A 19823-nucleotide genomic window follows, 5' to 3' on the forward strand; every position below is an offset into this window, starting at 1 on the left:
CAAGCTAATGTATCTTGTGCATATTGTTGGTTATTGAGAGATGTTTCGGAACACGTTTTAAATAAACTGTTTGAGTACTTTGAACTTATTAACGACTTAGAACGTAATAAAGTGATCAACATAGGTTTGAAGGATAGTAGCACACATCTCATGTATTCTACCCTTGAACATTTAATGTTGGGTGACACAAAAACAAATAAAAAACAAACATTTAATTCAGCTTCTGTATAAATTAAGTAGCACAAATAAATTAACGTTGTTTTAAAAATTGGTTTAATAATAAATAATCTATATACAAAATATCATCATTCACTATTACAAAGTTTATTATAGACCCGCTTTGAATGGAAAGTAAAATGCTCCTGAACATAATAATAATAGCTTGTCCCCTTACGTAGATTCTGCGCTGGTGTCTTAGCCTTTCTTCTTTTCTGAATGGCAAGCAAAATGTTACTCAATATAAAATATATAACCCGTCTCCTTGTGTAGATTCTAGTTTGGTGTCTTAGCTTTTCTTCTGTTCTGAATGGCAAGCAAAATGTTACTCAATATAAAATATATAACCCGTTTCCCTGTGTAGATTCTAGTTTGGTGTCTTAGCTTTTCTTCTGTTCTTTATGTCAAGTAAAATGTTACTCACTATAAAATATATAACCCGTTTCCTTGTGTAGATTCTAGTTTGATGTCCTAGCCTCTCTTCTTTTCTTTATGTCAAGTAAAATGTTACTCAATATAAAATATATAACCCGTTTCCCTGTGTAGATTCTAGTTTGGTGTCTTAGCTTTTCTTCTGTTCTGAATGGCAAGTAAAATGTTACTCAATATAAAATATATAACCCGTTTCCTTGTGTAGATTCTAGTTTGGTGTCTTAGCTTTTCTTCTTTTCTGAATGGCAAGTAAAATGTTACTGAACATCAGAAGAACTCCAGAACCCAACATACAGGCTCCTCCAAGATAGAAGGCACTGTCGAAGGTGCCGAGTGCATCTCTGAGAGCCCCTGAAAATTAGACATAACGCTAACATTACAGTCATTGCTGTAGATACAATGTGTGAGAGACATTACAGTCATTGCTATATATACTATATGTGAGAGACATCACAGTGTCTGCTATGATATAACATGTGACAGACATTACAGACATTGGTACTTATACACATTTATTATTTCTGATCTAATATGTGACATTATATTCATTGCGACTGATAAAAGCACTGCATCGAATTAATTGTCCCTGATAGTACCTAAACCATTGCGTCCAATGATACTAATAAAAACTATGGCATTAAATTTATCGTCACTGATACAAACTTCGGATTAATAAATTCGTGTTGTTGTGTGACTATTCCACCAGTGACCTAACGCATTTGCGAATTGAAGACCTACTAGTGACCTAATTCATCTGCTAATTGAAATCCTAAGAGTGACCTAACTCACTCAAATTAAAGTATTTCCAGTAACCCAACACACCTGCAAATTGAAGACCTACCAGTGACCTAACTCACTCAAATTAAAGTATTTCCAGTAACCCAACACCTGCAAATTGAAGACCTACCAGTGACTTTACTTACCTGCAAATTGAAGACCTATCATTATTATAACTCACCTGCAAACGGAGGTCCAATCAGCGTCCCCACCCCCTGAAAGACCTTGTTTATCCCCAGGGAGCTGGCCATGACCTCCCTGCCCAGTATGTCCACCAAGACGACCATCTTCTGAGAGATGAAAGCACCGGTCAGCGTACCGTAGACGGAGCTGACCACGACGAAGGAGGCGAACGAGTTGAGAGAAGGCACCAGGAAGGATGCGCCGGCAATGAGGAAGAGAAGGAGATTGAAGATGTACGGCCGGAATGGCCGGCATACCCGTATATCCAATATAAAACCTGGAAAATAAGACCGGCATTCATTAATTATGATTGACACTCTTGTTTTTGTGCACTTTAAAGCGAGGCGAGAGGGGTGTGAAAATGGAAAATTATGTTCTCAGAAATCTCAAGACAAGTTTTGTAGTAGTAGGGACTTTACAGCAACTCTTAATTTATTGTTTTATTTGCAAGGAAATTGAGTTTTTTATTTTATTATTAGGGAAGAAATTATTAGGGACTAGAAATCGAATCTCTGGAATGAACTGTATTTGGATTGATGATTTTTATATATGCCATTTTGTGTAAGTATAGCATAGATCAAAAATTGAATTGAAACCTTTTAAAATGGTCTAGTCGGAAGTCCCTGAGTCCACCACCCAGCTCTGATGGGTACCTGACTCATGTTAGAGAAACTAAAGCGGCTGGGCATAGTGCTGACTACACTATTTCCTTGCATACGAGGTCATTGAAACAATTAACTCTACTTCATCTGCTCCATGTGTCTTAGGCACGAAGGAAAAAAGATGATGATTTTAATTCATTTCTCAAAATGTTGTTACTTTTTTCCTTTAATATTGCTACAACAACGAATACCTACTTCCGAATGGTAACGTTTTTAACGAATTTACTCTAACTATGAACACAACTCACCTAAAGCCATTCGTCCAAAAGTATCCAAAGCCCCAGTGATAGTCAACACTAGGGCTGCCTGTTGCTTGCTCAGGCCTTTAGACAGCGCCATGGCTGGCAAGAAGGTGAAAGCTGTCTTGAAAGCAATCAGGAAGAACGTGTTGCTAATACAGAAGATGAGGAACGGGATGTTCTTCAGCAATCTCCAGTGGAAGGTTTCATGCTTGGTGGCCACGCCCTGACGCTTGTGCTCCACGGGGAAGCAGATGGCCAGAGACTCTTTCAGACAGTTCTCTTTCTTGGGTTTATAGTGGATGTCTGGCATCGACACCGCCATGTTTAGAGACTCGCAGCTGACGACAAACGGTTCGACGCCTTCCTGCAAGGACACGATGTCCGGCCCGTCGTCTTGTTTGGGGTTCAAGTACAGCTCATCAAGTTGATCCCAGTTGACCCCATCCTCGACGGGGTTTTGTGACTCGGTGATGTTCGTGAGAGGGACCCCTTCACTCCTCGCCAGTCTTCTTTTCTTTAATCTTAAGAAAATAAAAAATATAAGTAGTCTGTTGTTTTAAAACGACTTTTCATCAAATGTGATTCGTTATGTGTTGTAGCGCGTATTAGTTTAGTCATAATTCATTTGTGATTTTATGTTAAGAAACAAAAATTGCTTGGAGAATCTGAATATTACAATGAATTCAAGACAGACGTGTCCTTAAGAAATAGTGAAACTTCTAATACTTCAAAAGCTTGTATTACATTTCAGCATATATTTTCACAATTTTATACAAACTATAACTAAAATTAATTTTGGCTCTCTACCTATATAGACCTGCAGTTTTGAGCATGTAGACATTTTGGAGCCCGTAGACCTACAATTGTAGCCCGTAGACCTACATTAGGAGCCCGTAGACCTACATTTGGAGCCCGTAGACCTACATTTGGAGCTCATAGACCTACATTTGGAGCCCGTACACCTACATTTGGAGCCCATAGACCTACATTTGGAGCTCATAGACCTACATTTGGAGCCCGTAGACCTACATTTGGAGCTCATAGACCTACATTTGGAGCCCGTACACCTACATTTGGAGCCCATAGACCTACATTTGGAGCTCATAGAACTGCATTTGTAGCCCGTAGACCTACATTGGGAGCCCGTAGAACTACATTTGTAGCCCGTAGACCTACATTTGTTGCCCGTAGACCTACATTAGGAGCCCGTAGACCTACATTAGGAGCGCGTATAACCTACGTTAGGAGCCCGTAGACCTACATTTGGAGCCGGTAAACCTATATTAGGTGCCCGTAGACATACATTTGTAGTCCGTAGACCTACATTTGTAGCCCGTAGACCTACGTTAGCAGCCCATAGACCTACATTAGGAGCCCGTAGACCTACATTGGGAGCCCGTAGACATTGGGAGCCCGTATAACCTACCTATCTGCTCTCAGGAATCTGTAGTGCATGCTGAGTGGCCTAAAGAGCATGGCCACAACCCATCCGTTTAATGAGATGGCCCCGATAATCATAAACGTTCCCTAGGGAGGAGAAAGTAAGGCAGTTATAATATATACATCAACTTGTAGCATTAAGAGTGGGGGTGGAGGGGTTGGTCAATGTAGTACATAGTTACATGTATCGAGTTCAAATCCTTGTAATGTGGTTTTCTCTACACCCCCCCCCCCCCCCGCCAAGTTTAATCATTATAACATGAGCATCTGTAGGATATTTTTATATTGTAGGTAGCTCTGACTTGAACGAATCCATCAAATATCCAGTTTTGTTTTTAAAAAAAATATTATCTTGAAAAGTAAGAGTTAATTACAAAAAAGTATTAAGTTACCTCAGTAAAGTTTCCTCTTTGAACCTAACGGTTTATAAGGCGGACCTACGACAAATTCCCGAATGTCTTTTGTCCGAATGCGACAAACGCCCGCGTGTTTTGGGCAAGTGAAGTTCATTTCACCCGTTTCTATAACCCAGTATATGATGGGATAGTGCGGTCAGCACTAAGCCCAGCCGCCTACTATGTCTTACACGAGTTTAGGTATTCATCAGAGCTGGGTGGTTTCAGGGACATTCTACTGACTTGAACCCTGATTCGAACTCGAACCTTTCGTGTTAGCAGCCTGATGCTCTGCCCTATAGGGCTGGAAAGTAGATCAATAAACAGTTCTATGGCTCATTGAGGTTTTATTGAGCCGTAGAACTGGTTGGTGACCTACTTACCAGCCCTATAAGTCAAGCTGTCCCATAAGCTACTTAATTAAGCAACACTAAAAACTTTCTTACCAAAGATCCAAATTCTTCGAAGAGTATCTGAACCAGGGGCACTATGGCGAAGGCCCCGAACCCCACCCCAGCAGACGATAGACCCTGGGCCAGACTTCTGTGTTTGTCAAAGTACAAATTGAGGAGTAGGACAGAGGACATGAGGCCTCTGCCGATACCTGGGGGCAAAGGTCAAGGGTTAAATGTGGACAGGGCAGAGGACACAAGAACAAGAGAGAGAGAGAGAGAGTGTGTGTGTGTGTGGGAGAGAGTAAATGCACTTAAATATCACCAGTATCTGCAGAATTAGTTTTTTGCAATATTGAGCATTCTTTTATTTACGACTTAAGAATTATATATATATATATATATATATATATATATATATATATATATATATATATATATATATATATATATATATATATATATATATATATATATATATATATATATATATATATGATAGGTAGCACATTATACTTAAAACAATATGTTTGTGTACCAATTAAAAAATACAGTCATATTCTTGCAGTAATAAAAATATATATGTGTACTATTGAAACGTTAGTTACCAGTAGTAAAAAAGAAATAAATAGCCGAATGTACTGATTACAGAAATCACCTGACCAAAAAGAAACATAAAAACGCAACTAAAAAAGTAATATGCGTGTATCATCAGCGCCCCACTCACCCCCAACAATGGTCTGCGAGAAGAAGAGAAAGTAAACATTTGGTGCCAGCCCGTTCAATATGAACCCCAGTGATGTCAGGAAGGTCGCAAATATCAGAGTGGTTCTCACACTGTAGCGGTTTACCAGGGCCCCGCACAGTGGTCCTAGAGATTGAGAGTTTAATTGAGATTTTAATTATATTTTACATAATAATGGGCGTCAACTTAAAAATCAATAAATATACCAATACAATTGTATTAATAATGGCATGATCTTCTTTAACTTGCTTTATGGATATAGAGAATTATGTTATTAAAGATATTTTAGCATTTGAATCATTATTCACTGGAACGTGGTAAATTTAGATTTATGTTGACTTGAATTAAACTTTGCTCAATTAGACATGTAAAATGATGTATATATTAAGCAGACATTAAATATAAAACCTGTTTAGTGTGTTGTGCTTTGACTAATGAATAAAGTATTCGTCTTTTGTACAGCATTAACATTTAACGAGCTAAACATGCATAAAGATGGTTAATGTAACGTGTCATTTGCAAGTTAAATTAGAATAGGTTAAAATAGTCTCGAACTTAGGAAGAGAGGCTTGTGTGAGTTGAGTTAACCCTGGAGTGTTTATGTATTGTTACCCCAAGGTTGAGGGCGGGTTTAAAAGCGGACTGAACATTTGTAAGGGGGCTTTTAGGTAGGAGAACTGAATAAAATAATTGAACTGTGTCGTCTTTGTTGAGTTGAATGCAACTTATAGAAGTAGGTCGCAACACGTAACTTTTAATGAAATTAATACTGGGTCATTAGCTAGTTTAAGATTAACCAAAATAAAGATTCTTGAAACAATAAACATTTAAAATGGTGCACTGACCCATAAAGAGATTGATGGTGGACATCAAAGAACTCGGCCATGACGTCAGTTGTGCCCCAGAGTTGAACCTCTCCTGATACTGGAGGAAGAAAAGACCCTCACTTCTGGCAAAACCACCTGTGGTAAACGTCATCAAAATATGTGCACACATATCATCCCAAAGTTAAAGCTTTTTAAATGTATGTATAGAACTAAACCAATTTGCGAACGTCACCGAAATATGTGAATACAACTCAACCCAAAGGGCTACGTCATCAAAATATGTGTATACAAACGAATCCAAAGATTTCTAAAAAACAGTTGTCTATATACTCGATCGATTTGACAGGGAGAGCTAACCTCAATTGTACTATTGAATGGGATTTTCTCCAACTACGTATTACGTGTCTATATTGTATGCACTATATACGGTCCGATGACTCCAACTTCAGTGTGTTTTTCTTTCTGGATATGCTTCCATAGCTATTGTCCATCCGACAACAATATGCAAGGCAAGAGTTTGGAATTTCCTTTCCCGGTTTCTCTCTCTAGCTAGCGTGCCTCGTCTGCTTTGAACTTTTAGAGTTAAGAAGTCATACGCTCTCCATGCTCAATTGCTAGGATATTAAAGTATACTGTCAAACCAAACAGTTATTAAAGTACTCTCAGACCATACGGTCATTAGAAATCTAAAATATCTTATCAAATATCTTGGTCATCAAAAGTAATATTATTTAGATTTAATCTTTAATACTTGCTTGTGATTATCACCTCAAAATAAATAAATAAATAATTTTCTAGAAGAGATACCTGGCACAATATGATGAATGAAACAAGCGGCCACATCACATAGAAGACTTTTCCAAGCACCGTAAGGTGAAAAAAAAGCAGCTACAATCACATACACTACTCACCTAGCACCATATGATGAAAGAAACAAGCTGCAACAATCACCCAACCGTATCCTCCATCCAGCGCCTTCAGTAAAACGCCCTTATCTCCGGTTGTTTTATTGTCAGGTTTGACGTCACTGTCCACCGGATGTCCGCCATTTCCTTCCTGATTCTTGCCGTCTACGTCATCGTTATTCGTCTGCGTTACGTCACCCGCATCACCGTTTTTGTGAAGCTGAAGTTAAAATTGAAATACAAATGTTCAGGATAATTTGAGTGTTCTGGTGTGTGTGGATGTGCCCGAGGGTGGACTGGTCTGACGGTTTGAACATGTCTTGAAACAGTGTAGATTGAGATTAGAAACAATGTTTAATAAACAGTTTTGTTGCTATAACCTTTATAATATTTAGTGAACATCCTCAAAAGATGTTCTATTTAATAAACGTTTTTACATTTTCAAAACAAAAACGGGCTATAAAAAGTATGGTTTAATTTTAGCACGTGATACCCTTGTCCTTACAAACCCAACGTATGCTTTCCAAATGCGTATAATGTATGAACATAATATACAAGGCAAAAATTTTTTGCGGGTTTCGCCGAAAGTCCAGTGCGCCCTACCACCGAATTTAGAACCTGTCTAACGGGGATAACTCACATAACTTCCATCTTCATGCAGTCTTTCATCAGTTGTCTTCCCTTTGTTGTCACATCTGATTTCCTCAATGGTTCCTAGTTTTGGTGTCTGGTCAGGCTCCATGTATTTCAACACACATTAATACTGGTGGGAGTTAGACGTACACTGGTCACGTGATCTTCAGATAAATAAATTGATAAATCGATTTCATATTGGACCAAGAATTTTAGACATTGTTTTTAAATAATACAAACACGCACACACACATTACAGGTATATATATATATATATATATATATATATATATATATATATATATATATATATATATATATATATATATATATATATAATTTTTATTTATGTATTTGATTATTTATTTATAAATATATTTTGTAAATTACATATTAATAATGTCAACCATTTAGAGGAGAATCAACTTTATTATATGCCGGTATATAAAAAAATATTGACAATCATCTTTAACAATGAATACAATATCGTCTTTAAAGAAACTAGAAATACTAAAGGATTATTCGTTTATCTGCTTGTGTTTTTACAAATTAGGTCTGGTGTGGCACATCGTATATCACTATCTGTTGTCTAGCACGGCAGATATCACACACTATCTGATGTGTAGCGCATTACACGCTATCTGATGTCCGAGTTTTTGGACGGGCTAGTCAGTGTGTCCATTATCATCAACATACACAGCTAAGTAAACTGTAAACTACTGCCTCATTCAACACTTCTTTATTCATAACTACCTACACGGTTTGACCGATTCACCCAACCTTGTAAAACCTAACCAATAGCAAACTGAATTGAATTAGAAAAATAAACAACATATTTTTAAAAAAAGGCCTATTTGTGAAACAAAATTATTTTAGCTAGAAGTCAAATTAAAATTACTGCGAAATTTTTTTAAACAGTTTCAACTAATTTTAATTTTGCAATGTTATCGCTTTAACACTTAGGTGAGTCATTATGTAGAGACATATGATAACAAATGTCATCAGTTCTAACGACAAACATATACATATATATATATATATATATATATATACATATATATATATACATTATTTCTCCATTTTATGAATGCATATAGTAAATCCATATTTAATATCTATGATTTAGTAAAAATTTATTTACCGGTAGCTGAAGTATCCGTGTATTTGATTTTTTTAAAAGATGTAACTATCTGTTAGGTTTGATATTTTATCCGTTATGCTTTGGTTTCCATGTGTTTAGTAAAACGGATATGTTGTAGAATAAAGGAACGGAACGTGTTCATGTCCTTTATTATAAAGTTTTAGACAAAGTGTGAATCGGCACTTCATGAATAGGAATGTTCATGTGACCTGACGTAGAAGTACCTAGATGTATAGTTAGATAGTGGACGTCTCAGTCTTGGGTTAAAGAAGTCTTATGACTGTTACGTCACTTTGTAGGGGTGCTGGTGTGTTGAGGGGTGTGAGGGGTGGGGGTCGAGGCATTTAAGTACGGGATAGGGTGGGAGAATGTATTTATTTTGGCTAGTTGCTGTGTAAACACACATTGGATGTAATTATCTAAAATAGTTGTAGGTTGGAGTACCACTTCGACATATTTGCTAAAGATAACGAGTTATATGTTGATGTAAAATAGGCCACTTGTATGGCAAATTCACACTGTTATGGACTTCTAGTTCTATGTATTCAGATACTATAAAACAAACATTCGCAATACCACAATGCGATGTAAGAAAGTAAATTTATATTTAATCTAGATCGTTAAATATAATTTCAAGTTCACACAATAGTAGGGAACGCGTGGCCTAGCGGTAGAGCAATGGACTACTATCATGAAGGTCTCGAGTTCAAATCCGGGTTCATATCAGTAGAACGTCCCTGAGTCCATCCAGCTCACGTTAAGAAGGTAAAGGCGGCTAGGCATAGTGATGACCACATTAGTCTTTCATATGCCGAGGTCAAGAGACATGAACTCTACTTCATCTGCCTAATAGATCGATAGGTCTAAAGAGTAATCGTTGCAATTCAATAGTTGTCAGGTTTTCACTTGCAATGCCCGCTACCTTTATATTTAAAAGATAAATCTGATGGTGTTATATTGATATCAGCGATTAATTAATCTGATAAAATAACATGACACTGTGTCAGACACTGTCACGTATATCCTGTCACGACACTAACACTGCCAGACATGCTGTCACGAGTATATCTGATCACGTCACTTCCTCACGAACTTATCAACTTAAATTCTCAGTTGTCGAGTTGATAAATCGAATCATACGGTCTATAGGGCAAATAAAGTAGAGTTCACTTGTTTCTGTGACCTCGGCATATGAAGAGATAGGTACCCATCAGAGTTGGGTGGACTCAGGGACGGTCTACTGACTTGAACCCGGATTCGAACTCGAAACTTGCGGTAAGTAGTCCAGTTCTCTACCGCTAGACCACTCCATCCCCCCCAAAAAATCGAATCATCACCCCGTAGAATTAGTTGTATAACTCACCTTTATGGCGACTGTCACCTATATCATTACTCCAGTGTTGAATCAACTTGATTGCTTTAGCTAATTACCAATGATGTAATAATTAAAAGTATGACTGGATAAGGCTTAATTTCATAAAGCTAAAGATGAACACACGAACTAATTCAAGTCTATTATTAATCCAATTAGTTATCCTTGATTAAACTTGAAATAAATAACCGTACGCTTCTAAAACCAAATTGTTAAGTTGTACATATGATTTATTCATTGATAAAAATAACCACATAACTATCGATAACTAGGTCATGTATGTCGCTCAGGATGACACTGCGAGTTTGATATCCAGATAAAAGTGGGTCAGGTGAATGATTTTTGTTACACCTAGTAACCCGTTAAATAATTACTGCTGATCTCTGGCCGCGCGTTAATCTCTCTGCTCATTCATGCGGATAAGCTGGATTATGGGTACTTCAAATTGTGATGCACGTTGATGAAGATCGATACAATTTATTACTTTCTACACATCATCGTTTTTCCCCCGTTCCCACTTAGGGCAGATAAAGTAGAGTTCATCTGTTTCAATGACCCCCACATCCAAGGATATAATGTAATTGTCGTTATTATAGATGAGTGGGCCATACTCGGGCCCAGATCGCCAACTCAAATCTTTGTAATTAGACATTAGATTAGTCATCAATACCTAATTAAAAGAAGAATAAATTCAATAAGAATAGGGGAGATAACAAGATTAAATACTAGCAATTACTTAATCAGCTTGCAAACGACGGTGAACTGTATTTTCACGGTTGGTTGGCTTTTCACACGAGAGCCAACCACAGACTAAGAATGAGCAGATAACTATCTTTTAGAGAGAGAGAGAGAGAGCGAGTTACTGAAAGGTTTTGAAAGTAAAATATGTTTAAATTATGTGGCGTTGATTTAAATCAGAACGAATCTATATACATAATTCTCTTCTTGGAGACGTTAGAATACAAAGCTGTAAGCGTGCCTTGCTGTCCCCTCTCTTCCTCTCTAGGAAGTCTGGTGAGCTGTGGTTCACGCTAAATGTTTACAATCGTAGAGCCGTGTTTAGTGACGGCTATTAGGAACAAATAATTTAGTTTGAAACGATTTTAAACTTAGGGGAGGTAGCTAAGAGGAGGCTGCTTTCACGGGGGGTGGGGGGGGGGGGGGTGTTAGGGGTTGGGGGAAAGGAGCGGGGGTTATCGTCCTTAACGACTTACTGATAGTGTTTTAAAGCAAATATTTTCAGTGACAGCAGTGGTACTGTCGAATTCACAAATTATGAATTACTGAAAAGTAGAAAATAAAACAACTAAATAGCGGCGTAAAAGCTTGTTATCATTTTTTAAAAATGTATTTGTTTTATTTTAGAGTGGCCTAGCGGTAGAGAGCTGGACCGCTAACCCGTAAGTCTCGAGTTGGAATCCGGGTTCAAGTCAGTAGACCGTCCCTGAGTCCACACAGCTCTGATGGGTACCTAACTCACGTTAGTGTAAGTAAAAGCGGCTGGGCATAATGCTGACCACATTTTACCTTCATATGCCGAGGTCACAGAAACAGGTGAACTCTACTTCACTTACCCCATAGACCGTCAGGTTTGAAAGGGAGCTTTACTACACAATTACTTCTCGGAGATAACAAGCAAAACATCAACACATTCAAGACACAATTATAATTTTAACGCAGTCTGATTCGTGGATATGTTATTTTTAATTAAAAATCATTTAGTATACAATGTACTGTTCGTGCATTATTTTTGTTTTAAAAAAAAGTATTGTTTTAATACATTTGAAAAGTTGATTTGTTAATTCATCATGCAATCAGGAGCTAACTCTGAACACACTCACGCAAATAAAAAATAAATAAATATAAATAGTATCAGTATGGCGCTGATCAGTTATCTCACAATAATGGACACATGTTTTTTTACATCGTTTATCAACAAGAAAACATGACCTTTTGTTATTAAAAAAAATTAAAATAAACTAATTAAAAATAATTCTAAAAATGCATAATTAACGAACATTAATTATAATATATTTCAATACATCTTGGCAAAACGTGGTCAAGTAATCATTTATTATGCATCGATATTTAGAAGTATAAAATATTGTTATGTTAATTAAGGAACTAAAGAACTATTAGTTACGGTACTAAGTATATAATAAAGCATTTTTGTAAGTACACATTTTAATATAATATGATAAACAATTCACCATTTTAACTCGTTAAAAAATTTGTGAAACGGGTTAAATGTCCAAAAGTTAATTACTATAATAAACTGTTAATTTGGTTTAAATTATGAAAATAACATTAACATAATACATTTATACATGTTTTGCTATTATGATCAATTCCACACATTTTAAAATGTTTTCAAGTATAAAACATTATGCAAATACGAAATGAATATTCATACAATGTATCATGTATGTACATTTAATTTACATGTTTCATTAACAAAGATATTTAATCAATATTTTTTTTCATTTCTAATTCATTTACACAATAATACGTTTAGTATTAAATTTAACTCATACATGCATGTTCAAAGCATACACCTTGTTTCATATCAAATTTTTTTAACAAAGACATAGCGTTTTCGCACTGATACATTTTAAATTCATTTTACCTCAGTTAACATCATACATGCTAATGAGGCGTGGTTAATGTATTTGGTATCATAATGACCACTCAGAGGCTCTACCAAATTATACGAACTCTGCTTAATTCTATATACAGTTTAGATCTATAATATAATTAGCACAATAACAAGTTGTAAAGTTTCTTCATATAACTAGATTCTATATACAGCTAAAACATTTATATTTGCAAAAAGTGTATTATTATTATTAAAAAAAAATCAAATACCAATGTTTTGATTAAACTTTTGCTTTTTTGAATCTAATCATAAAAAAGTTTTAATTACACAAGGGAAAACAATCGTCTTTTTTTTAAAAAACCCATAGTATCGTATGTCTTGGAATAAAAAGAGAGCAACAGAAACTGATTTGAAGATTAATTATTATTCACTGAAACTTGACTACTTAAAAAAGTTCTCTAATTGTAATAAAGTGAATGCATTTGACTAAAGGATATACGATTCAGAAGCGAGTTACTTTCATTAAAGAGTTTACATACAAGATAAACACAAGTATTTGATACAACATATCTGGCTTATATACACTATGTGTTTTCAAATACGATGGTGGTAGATGTATATAACTGTAGTCAACATATTTCAATGTGTTCGTACATACAAGGTAACAACAGTTTCAACTACATCATAGACATCGTTATGTTAGTTAGCAAATCAGTTCAAGTTTACACAAATTAATATTTGTTAATTTCTACAGTTAAAAATTATTCAACTTAAGATCTAGATCTACTTGAAAGTTACAGTTTCGAGCATAATAATACATTTTACAAGATAGTAATATTTTTAGAATGTGTCCATTGTATTTCTATAAACGAAATGGAAAAGAGAGAGGGTTATAAAAATGAGTTAGTCAGCTAGTATAACGAGTTAAAATAGAATAGTTTGATAATGATCCATTCAAAGTGTTTAAACCAATACTATTCAATAAGGCTGATGTGCCTATTCAAGAACTATTACCTTAAACCTAATTACTTAACCTGTCCACTGTTTTGTTAGTATATTTAAAAAGTACTTTTGCGAATATTTAGAACAAAACATAATTTTGAAAAAAGGTTAGCTAGGCCTTCCTATATGTTAAAGTCATATTAAGCCGTGATACAAATGAAATGTATGTTCCAACTAGGTTATCTTTCTCGTTATCAGGTTTCTAAGGGTGATGTACTTGACATGTCAAGAACGTTTTAAGTTGACTAAGAGCTGATGCCTGCAACATTCCGATGTGATGACGAGATTGGTATTTTAGCAGATACTACAACTGTTTTGAATCAAGTAATAGTTTACATTTTTAAAGTCTAAATAGTATATGTAGTGCAAAAAGAAGCCCACTTTGGCCAATCAATTAGCTATATAGATTAAACGTATTTCTATCTATTTTGCAATCTTAGTTAACAAAGTAAATGTAATTAGTTTTTCTAGAAGAAAAAATCTTTCATAATGACTATTTTTTCAGATTTGCATCATATATGGATTATTGTTTATTTATTTTTATAACTAGCAGCAAACGTAATTAGACGAGCGGCATTCAGAATACAAGCGAATTATTTAATTAAAAAACTATTTTATGACTTGTTTCCCTTTCCCGCTATCACTCTTCCAGGCTAGTACTACATTCGATATTTCTTTGGTTGTCCCCCTTTGCCAGTTATGAATAGACACGCTAACCAATAATAACATTGTATAACATTTTTAGTCAAGTTTATTGATTATTGGTGTTAGCAGAGTATAAATTATATTTTTAACACGTTTTTATTAACTCAGCTTCGCGTGTGTTTGTTGTTAAAATTGACATCGAAAATTAACCCACTTCTGATTGCTCAATAGATCTGAAATTTGGCATGTAGGCTACTTTCGCCTAACAATTTCAGATGCAATCATAAAAACTAGCAATTAGAGACGGTAATTAGCTTAATTTAATTACGCCCCAAGGACCATAAAATTGAGGACATGATTTCTAAAGATACCGACAAGACTGGAGGCTTATAGACACAGTTACTTCGGCCCCAATCGATGTGAGCGCGCTGGCCGTGATCGTATAGTGGTTAGTACTTCGCGTTGTGGCCGCGACAACCCAGGTTCGAATCCTGGTCGCTCAAGATTTTTTTAGTCCGTGTATTTATAAACACTTAGTCAATTCATACTTAATCAAGTCATTAGATAAAGTAGAAAATAAACTATATAAAAAACTTTTTTAAAAACCACGTTTTTCATGTGTAGCAACGGACTAAAAAGGAGAAAATAAAATACTTAAAAAAAACTTTTTAAAAAACCACGTTTTTCTTGTGGACTAAAAAGTAGAAAATAACTATTTACATACATTTGATGACAAAAAACGTGGGTCGGGCAGATGGGTCGGGAAATTTGATGGTGAACGTACCCACGTTTTTTGTCATCAAATGTATGTAAATAGTTATTTTCTACTTTTTAGTCCACAAGAAAAACGTGGTTTTTTAAAAAGTTTTTTTTAAGTATTTTATTCTATACATAAATAATACACGAACGTGATAGTTAAAATTAATTACAGTCATTAGAATACATATTAATTAGAATATGTTTATTGAATATTTATTTTTGCAAAAGCTTTTTTAACTTTAAAAAAAGTCAGATTTTTTTCCTTATTCAAATTTTTTTCATAAAATGTGAAATATACCATAGATTGCAGAAAGGTATCACATTATCCTGATACTATTGCATTTAACAAAATAAGTTATATCAGGTTGAAGAATTCAGTTTCGTACATAAATTAAAAAAAAACAAGTATTGGAGCATATCCGCAGACATAAACTTGTCTGTGTACATATTGCAAGATTTCTATGTACATGTTTGTCTAAGTGAGAGAATACACAGACATAAGTCTGGATACATTCAGTACACAATCGCTAAGCAATAAATAATTGTTCTCATCGCTCTTGATATGTTTGGTTTAAAAAGCACTTTGTTCATCGTTAATTGTCTCGAAACACTTCGATCAGTGGCGTCGATAGGTCGGGTGTCACCCGGGGCGGTCCGCACCCCCCTCCTCCGCCTCGCGACGCTTCTGACTTCGATTTCGACTTAAGCATTCACCTCAGCTGAAGTTTATCGTAACCATTCTTACAGTATAACGTGTCTTTTTGGAGTACCACATAACACATTTGACATCAAGTATAATCAGAAGATACATCAAACTCAGACAATAAAAATAATGAAAAATAGAAGAAAATTTTTAAAAACTTGCAAATTATCAAAATGATATCTACCTTGTAGTTTTATTAAAAGTAATAAAAATAATTAACACAATTTACATTTCGACAATTACTCTTGTATATATTATTAAGTCCAACAACGTTGGCCTGTATTTAAGCGTGTTATTACATTAAATACTTTTTTATTTCAATAAGTTTCATCTTTGTCAAAGTTATAGTGATAATTTTAAAACTTTATATTGGAAAATATTTAATATTACAAAATATTAATCAAGTCTGTTAACTATTTATATTCCGTTTTACAATTAGGCTATTCGCAAAACGGAAGAAGAATTACAATTCAGATAATTTAAATCATAAAACATCGAAGATTAATCATTGGAAAATATTCCGTACTGTAAAATTAATATTATATTTTTGCATTTTAAAAATCTATAAAAGAGGTTTATGAAAACTAAAAATATTTACAATTACACATTTTCATTTGTGCAATAGGCTTGAAAAACTTTTTCCAAATGTTTGTGGCCAGAAAGCATTTCTAAAACCAAAATTGAATATTTAAAAAAAAAATTCCGAAATTTGTTTTTTTACGTTACAGCACATGCTAATGTTTTATGTTTTAGTTTCTACAACTAACAAACTCAAACATTAATTCATTGTAGGCCAACAACACATGCTATAGAATAGGCGTGCTTGTTAATAAAATAAAAACATAAAAAAAACTGTTTTGTAAAAAATCAAACTGTAAAAATGTAGTTTTATCACATTCTTCTGTGTAACTGTATTCAATGCATGTATTTCAACTTATAAATTGTGATATTGTATCTCTTGATGTGAGAGTTAACACTTGGTTTATATTTTATATCATAGTGGATTAGTAAACAATTTGTTATAAGTCACCGATGTCCTATATAGAATAACACAATCAACAGAAACAAATGTTGACTCCATAATGGGAAGATTGATGTGTAGTGGTCTGGGTTAGACTAAGGAAAGATTGTATGGGGGTCTGGGCTACAAGATGAGAAGATTGTAGGGGTCATGGTTAGAAGATGAGTAGATTGATGTGTAGGGGTCTGAGTTTGACTAAGGAAAGATTGTATGGGGGGGGGGGGTTGGGCTACAAGATGAGAAGATTGTAGGGGTCTGGGTTAGTTGATTGGAGGATTGTATGGGGGTCTGGTCTACAAGATGAGAAGATTGTAGGGGTCATGGTTAGAACATGAGTAGATTGATGTGTAGGGGTCCAGTGTTAAATTATGAGAAGGTTCAGGTATAGGGGTCCGGAGCTAGACGATTGTAACAGCATTGTGCTGGCCGGATTTGTTGATTGTTTTGTAAAGGGGGTCGTCCACTGTACCGCTGGGGGTCGAGGTGGGGACATTGTTAACTGGACCACTGACCGCTGCTGTTGTGTGGTTGCCGCGGCCGCTGATGCTGTGGTGACCGGTGCCAAACGTGCTGAGGTTGACGCCGTCAGGTTTGTGGTTGGCGTCGGACGGTGGGCGTGGTTTACTGTTGATGTAGGTGTTGGGGTCTACGCCTTGGCCGAGTGACCCACCTTGAGAGACGCCCACGTGGGTACGGTGCATGGGGGACGTGACCTGTGTGGGGACGGGGGTGTAGTTGCATACAATGGGATCCAGAGGCGGCGTCGCTCTCGTCTGAGACTGACCCCTCTTGCTGTGCACGCTGAGCTGCGGACTTTGGTTATGCACGTGAGTGTTACTAAGACAATTCTTCAACGGCGACGTCACCTGCTGATGAGCTGAAGCTCCAGAAATTAAACTCACACATTCATGCCCAGTACCAGATTCACCCTGAACACAAGGCGAGCTCCGGTTTGATTTCATCTTTCGATTAACTCGTAGATCATCGATATCCATATCAGGGGGAGGAATCGGTTTACTTATAAGTCTCATTTTTCTCATTCTCTCCCTTTGGTAGCACAGCCCAGCGAATATAATTATATTGATAAGCAAAAGAGAACCACCGATTGCTACCACAATGCTTAACGGAACACCAGTAGAGGTAGCCTTGTGTGTGGATTGCATCTGCTCGGGGGTAGCATGTGGGTCCGGGCTACCTTTCGTGCTGTTGGGTAGCTCGCTGTTCGGCTGGTAAGGCTGCCCGGTTGTGACTTCCGTGTTGTCGGAAGTTGTTTCAGCCACTCTATCGACGTAACCGGAAGCCGTTGTGCAGATGGTGGAGGGGGCGGTGGCTCGAGGGGGGTAGACATCTTTGTTGGGGATCAAACACTGAGGCTCGTCAAAGGTCGAGAGGTTCTCAAAATTATTCAGGAGGTGCGTCGACATATCCCCACCGTCGTAAAGATTCATTTTCGGAATCAGGTCAAGCCAGACGGCCATTTTGGATGCCCTGTAGCGGTTTCGAACCAGTGGCCTTCGACCTGTGGATTCAGAAGGATCTGTTTCTGACAATAATGACACTGAGTCTCAGGTAGTGAGTAAGGTGTTAGTAAAAAGGTGTCTGTCTAGGTTGAGTGGATTAAGTCATACATGTTTTACTTCTTTGAGTTAATTAATAATGCATTACTGCGATGTATCAACACTTTAATACAATTATTTACTACGTTAAATATGTATCTTAATGTAACATAGATATAGTTATAAAAATTTGAATAAGGACTTAAAAATAAAGATAAGTCATGAGATAAAAATAAGATATAAAAACCCGAAAGAGATAATTAAAATCACTAGAATTGCTAATCCATTAATGCGTTCGCCTTTCTCCTGTAATTAATATATACATTATATCAATCAAGACACCGACATCTGCAAGGTCTTATAAATACTTAACATTTAATTGTAATTAAGGATTAACTTTAAGTTGCAATCTAAAAGTTACCAGTACGAAGTTTACCAGATAATATTTTCTGATTTCTACAAATATAAAGAAGCTTTTCATAGTCATCGAAATTTCAGCTATATACAATTACCTAATAATGATAATGTAAGTCTTTGTCAAAGTTAATATATTAGTAACATCAAGTTCTTGTATTGAATTTATTCTTAATACGACGAATTATGAAAAAGGGTAATACAGTTTTACAATATTGCCGTATATTGTAGTTTGTATACAAAATATGAAAACTAATGTTTATGCGATTTCCATGCTATTAATGGTTAATATGTGGGCAACAAGCAAACATTGAAAATATGATGCAAATCCTGATAATAATAACCTTCTAAGCATTATATAAAAATACATTTAAAAAACCTACAAATTATTAGTAAATTGGCTGTTTCAAAATAAACCACACGATTCAACAGCTAAGAATATTTACAGAAATATATACATTCATAGTAAATATAATGTACATTAGACACGAATTGTATCGTTATTTAGGCTGATAAGGTTAATTATCTAGCATTATATTTTTATCCAATGTATTTCAAGTAAATAAAATAAATTTTAACGCGTTATATTATTTATTGTTGAGATTTTGTCTCATATAAATAGCAAGAAAGGATGGCATCGTGTTGTTAAGATTAAAGCGGGTAAAGGTCAAGGTTAGACGATTGTTACTGCGTTGGTTTGGCCGGATTTGTTGATTGTTTTGTAAAGGGGGTCGTCGACTGCACCGCTGGGGGTCGAGGTGGGGA

General features: G+C 35.7%; 2 protein-coding genes across 2 annotated transcripts in view; both read right to left on the minus strand.

The window, feature by feature from the left end:
- Positions 1-411: 411 nt before the first annotated feature.
- LOC131945810 (monocarboxylate transporter 12-like) lies at positions 412-8003 on the minus strand. Its single transcript, XM_059306409.1, has 9 exons — positions 7857-8003; positions 7223-7436; positions 6330-6446; positions 5467-5610; positions 4794-4951; positions 3939-4039; positions 2519-3033; positions 1607-1885; positions 412-999 (listed from the first exon to the last, which is right to left on the minus strand). Exons 1-9 carry the CDS (start codon positions 7956-7958, stop codon positions 857-859), a joined length of 1773 nt encoding a protein of 590 aa, XP_059162392.1. The 5' UTR covers positions 7959-8003; the 3' UTR covers positions 412-856.
- A 9345-nt stretch (positions 8004-17348) lies between these two features.
- LOC131945805 (neuroligin-4, X-linked) overlaps positions 17349-19823 on the minus strand; it is a 118911-nt gene continuing 116436 nt past the window's right edge. The window contains exons 7-9 of the mRNA XM_059306404.1: positions 19738-19823; positions 19066-19117; positions 17349-18652 (exon numbers count right to left, since the gene is read on the minus strand). The exon at positions 19738-19823 is cut by the window's right edge and continues 1107 nt beyond it. Of these exons, the coding sequence (XP_059162387.1) occupies positions 17487-18652; positions 19066-19117; positions 19738-19823 (1304 nt within the window). The 3' untranslated portion in view covers positions 17349-17486. The remainder of the gene's footprint in view (positions 18653-19065; positions 19118-19737) is intronic.

The sequence above is a fragment of the Physella acuta genome, unplaced genomic scaffold (assembly GCF_028476545.2).
Source record: "Physella acuta isolate Inbredline_101_S28 unplaced genomic scaffold, ASM2847654v3 ptg000534l, whole genome shotgun sequence".
NCBI lineage: Eukaryota > Metazoa > Mollusca > Gastropoda > Physidae > Physella > Physella acuta.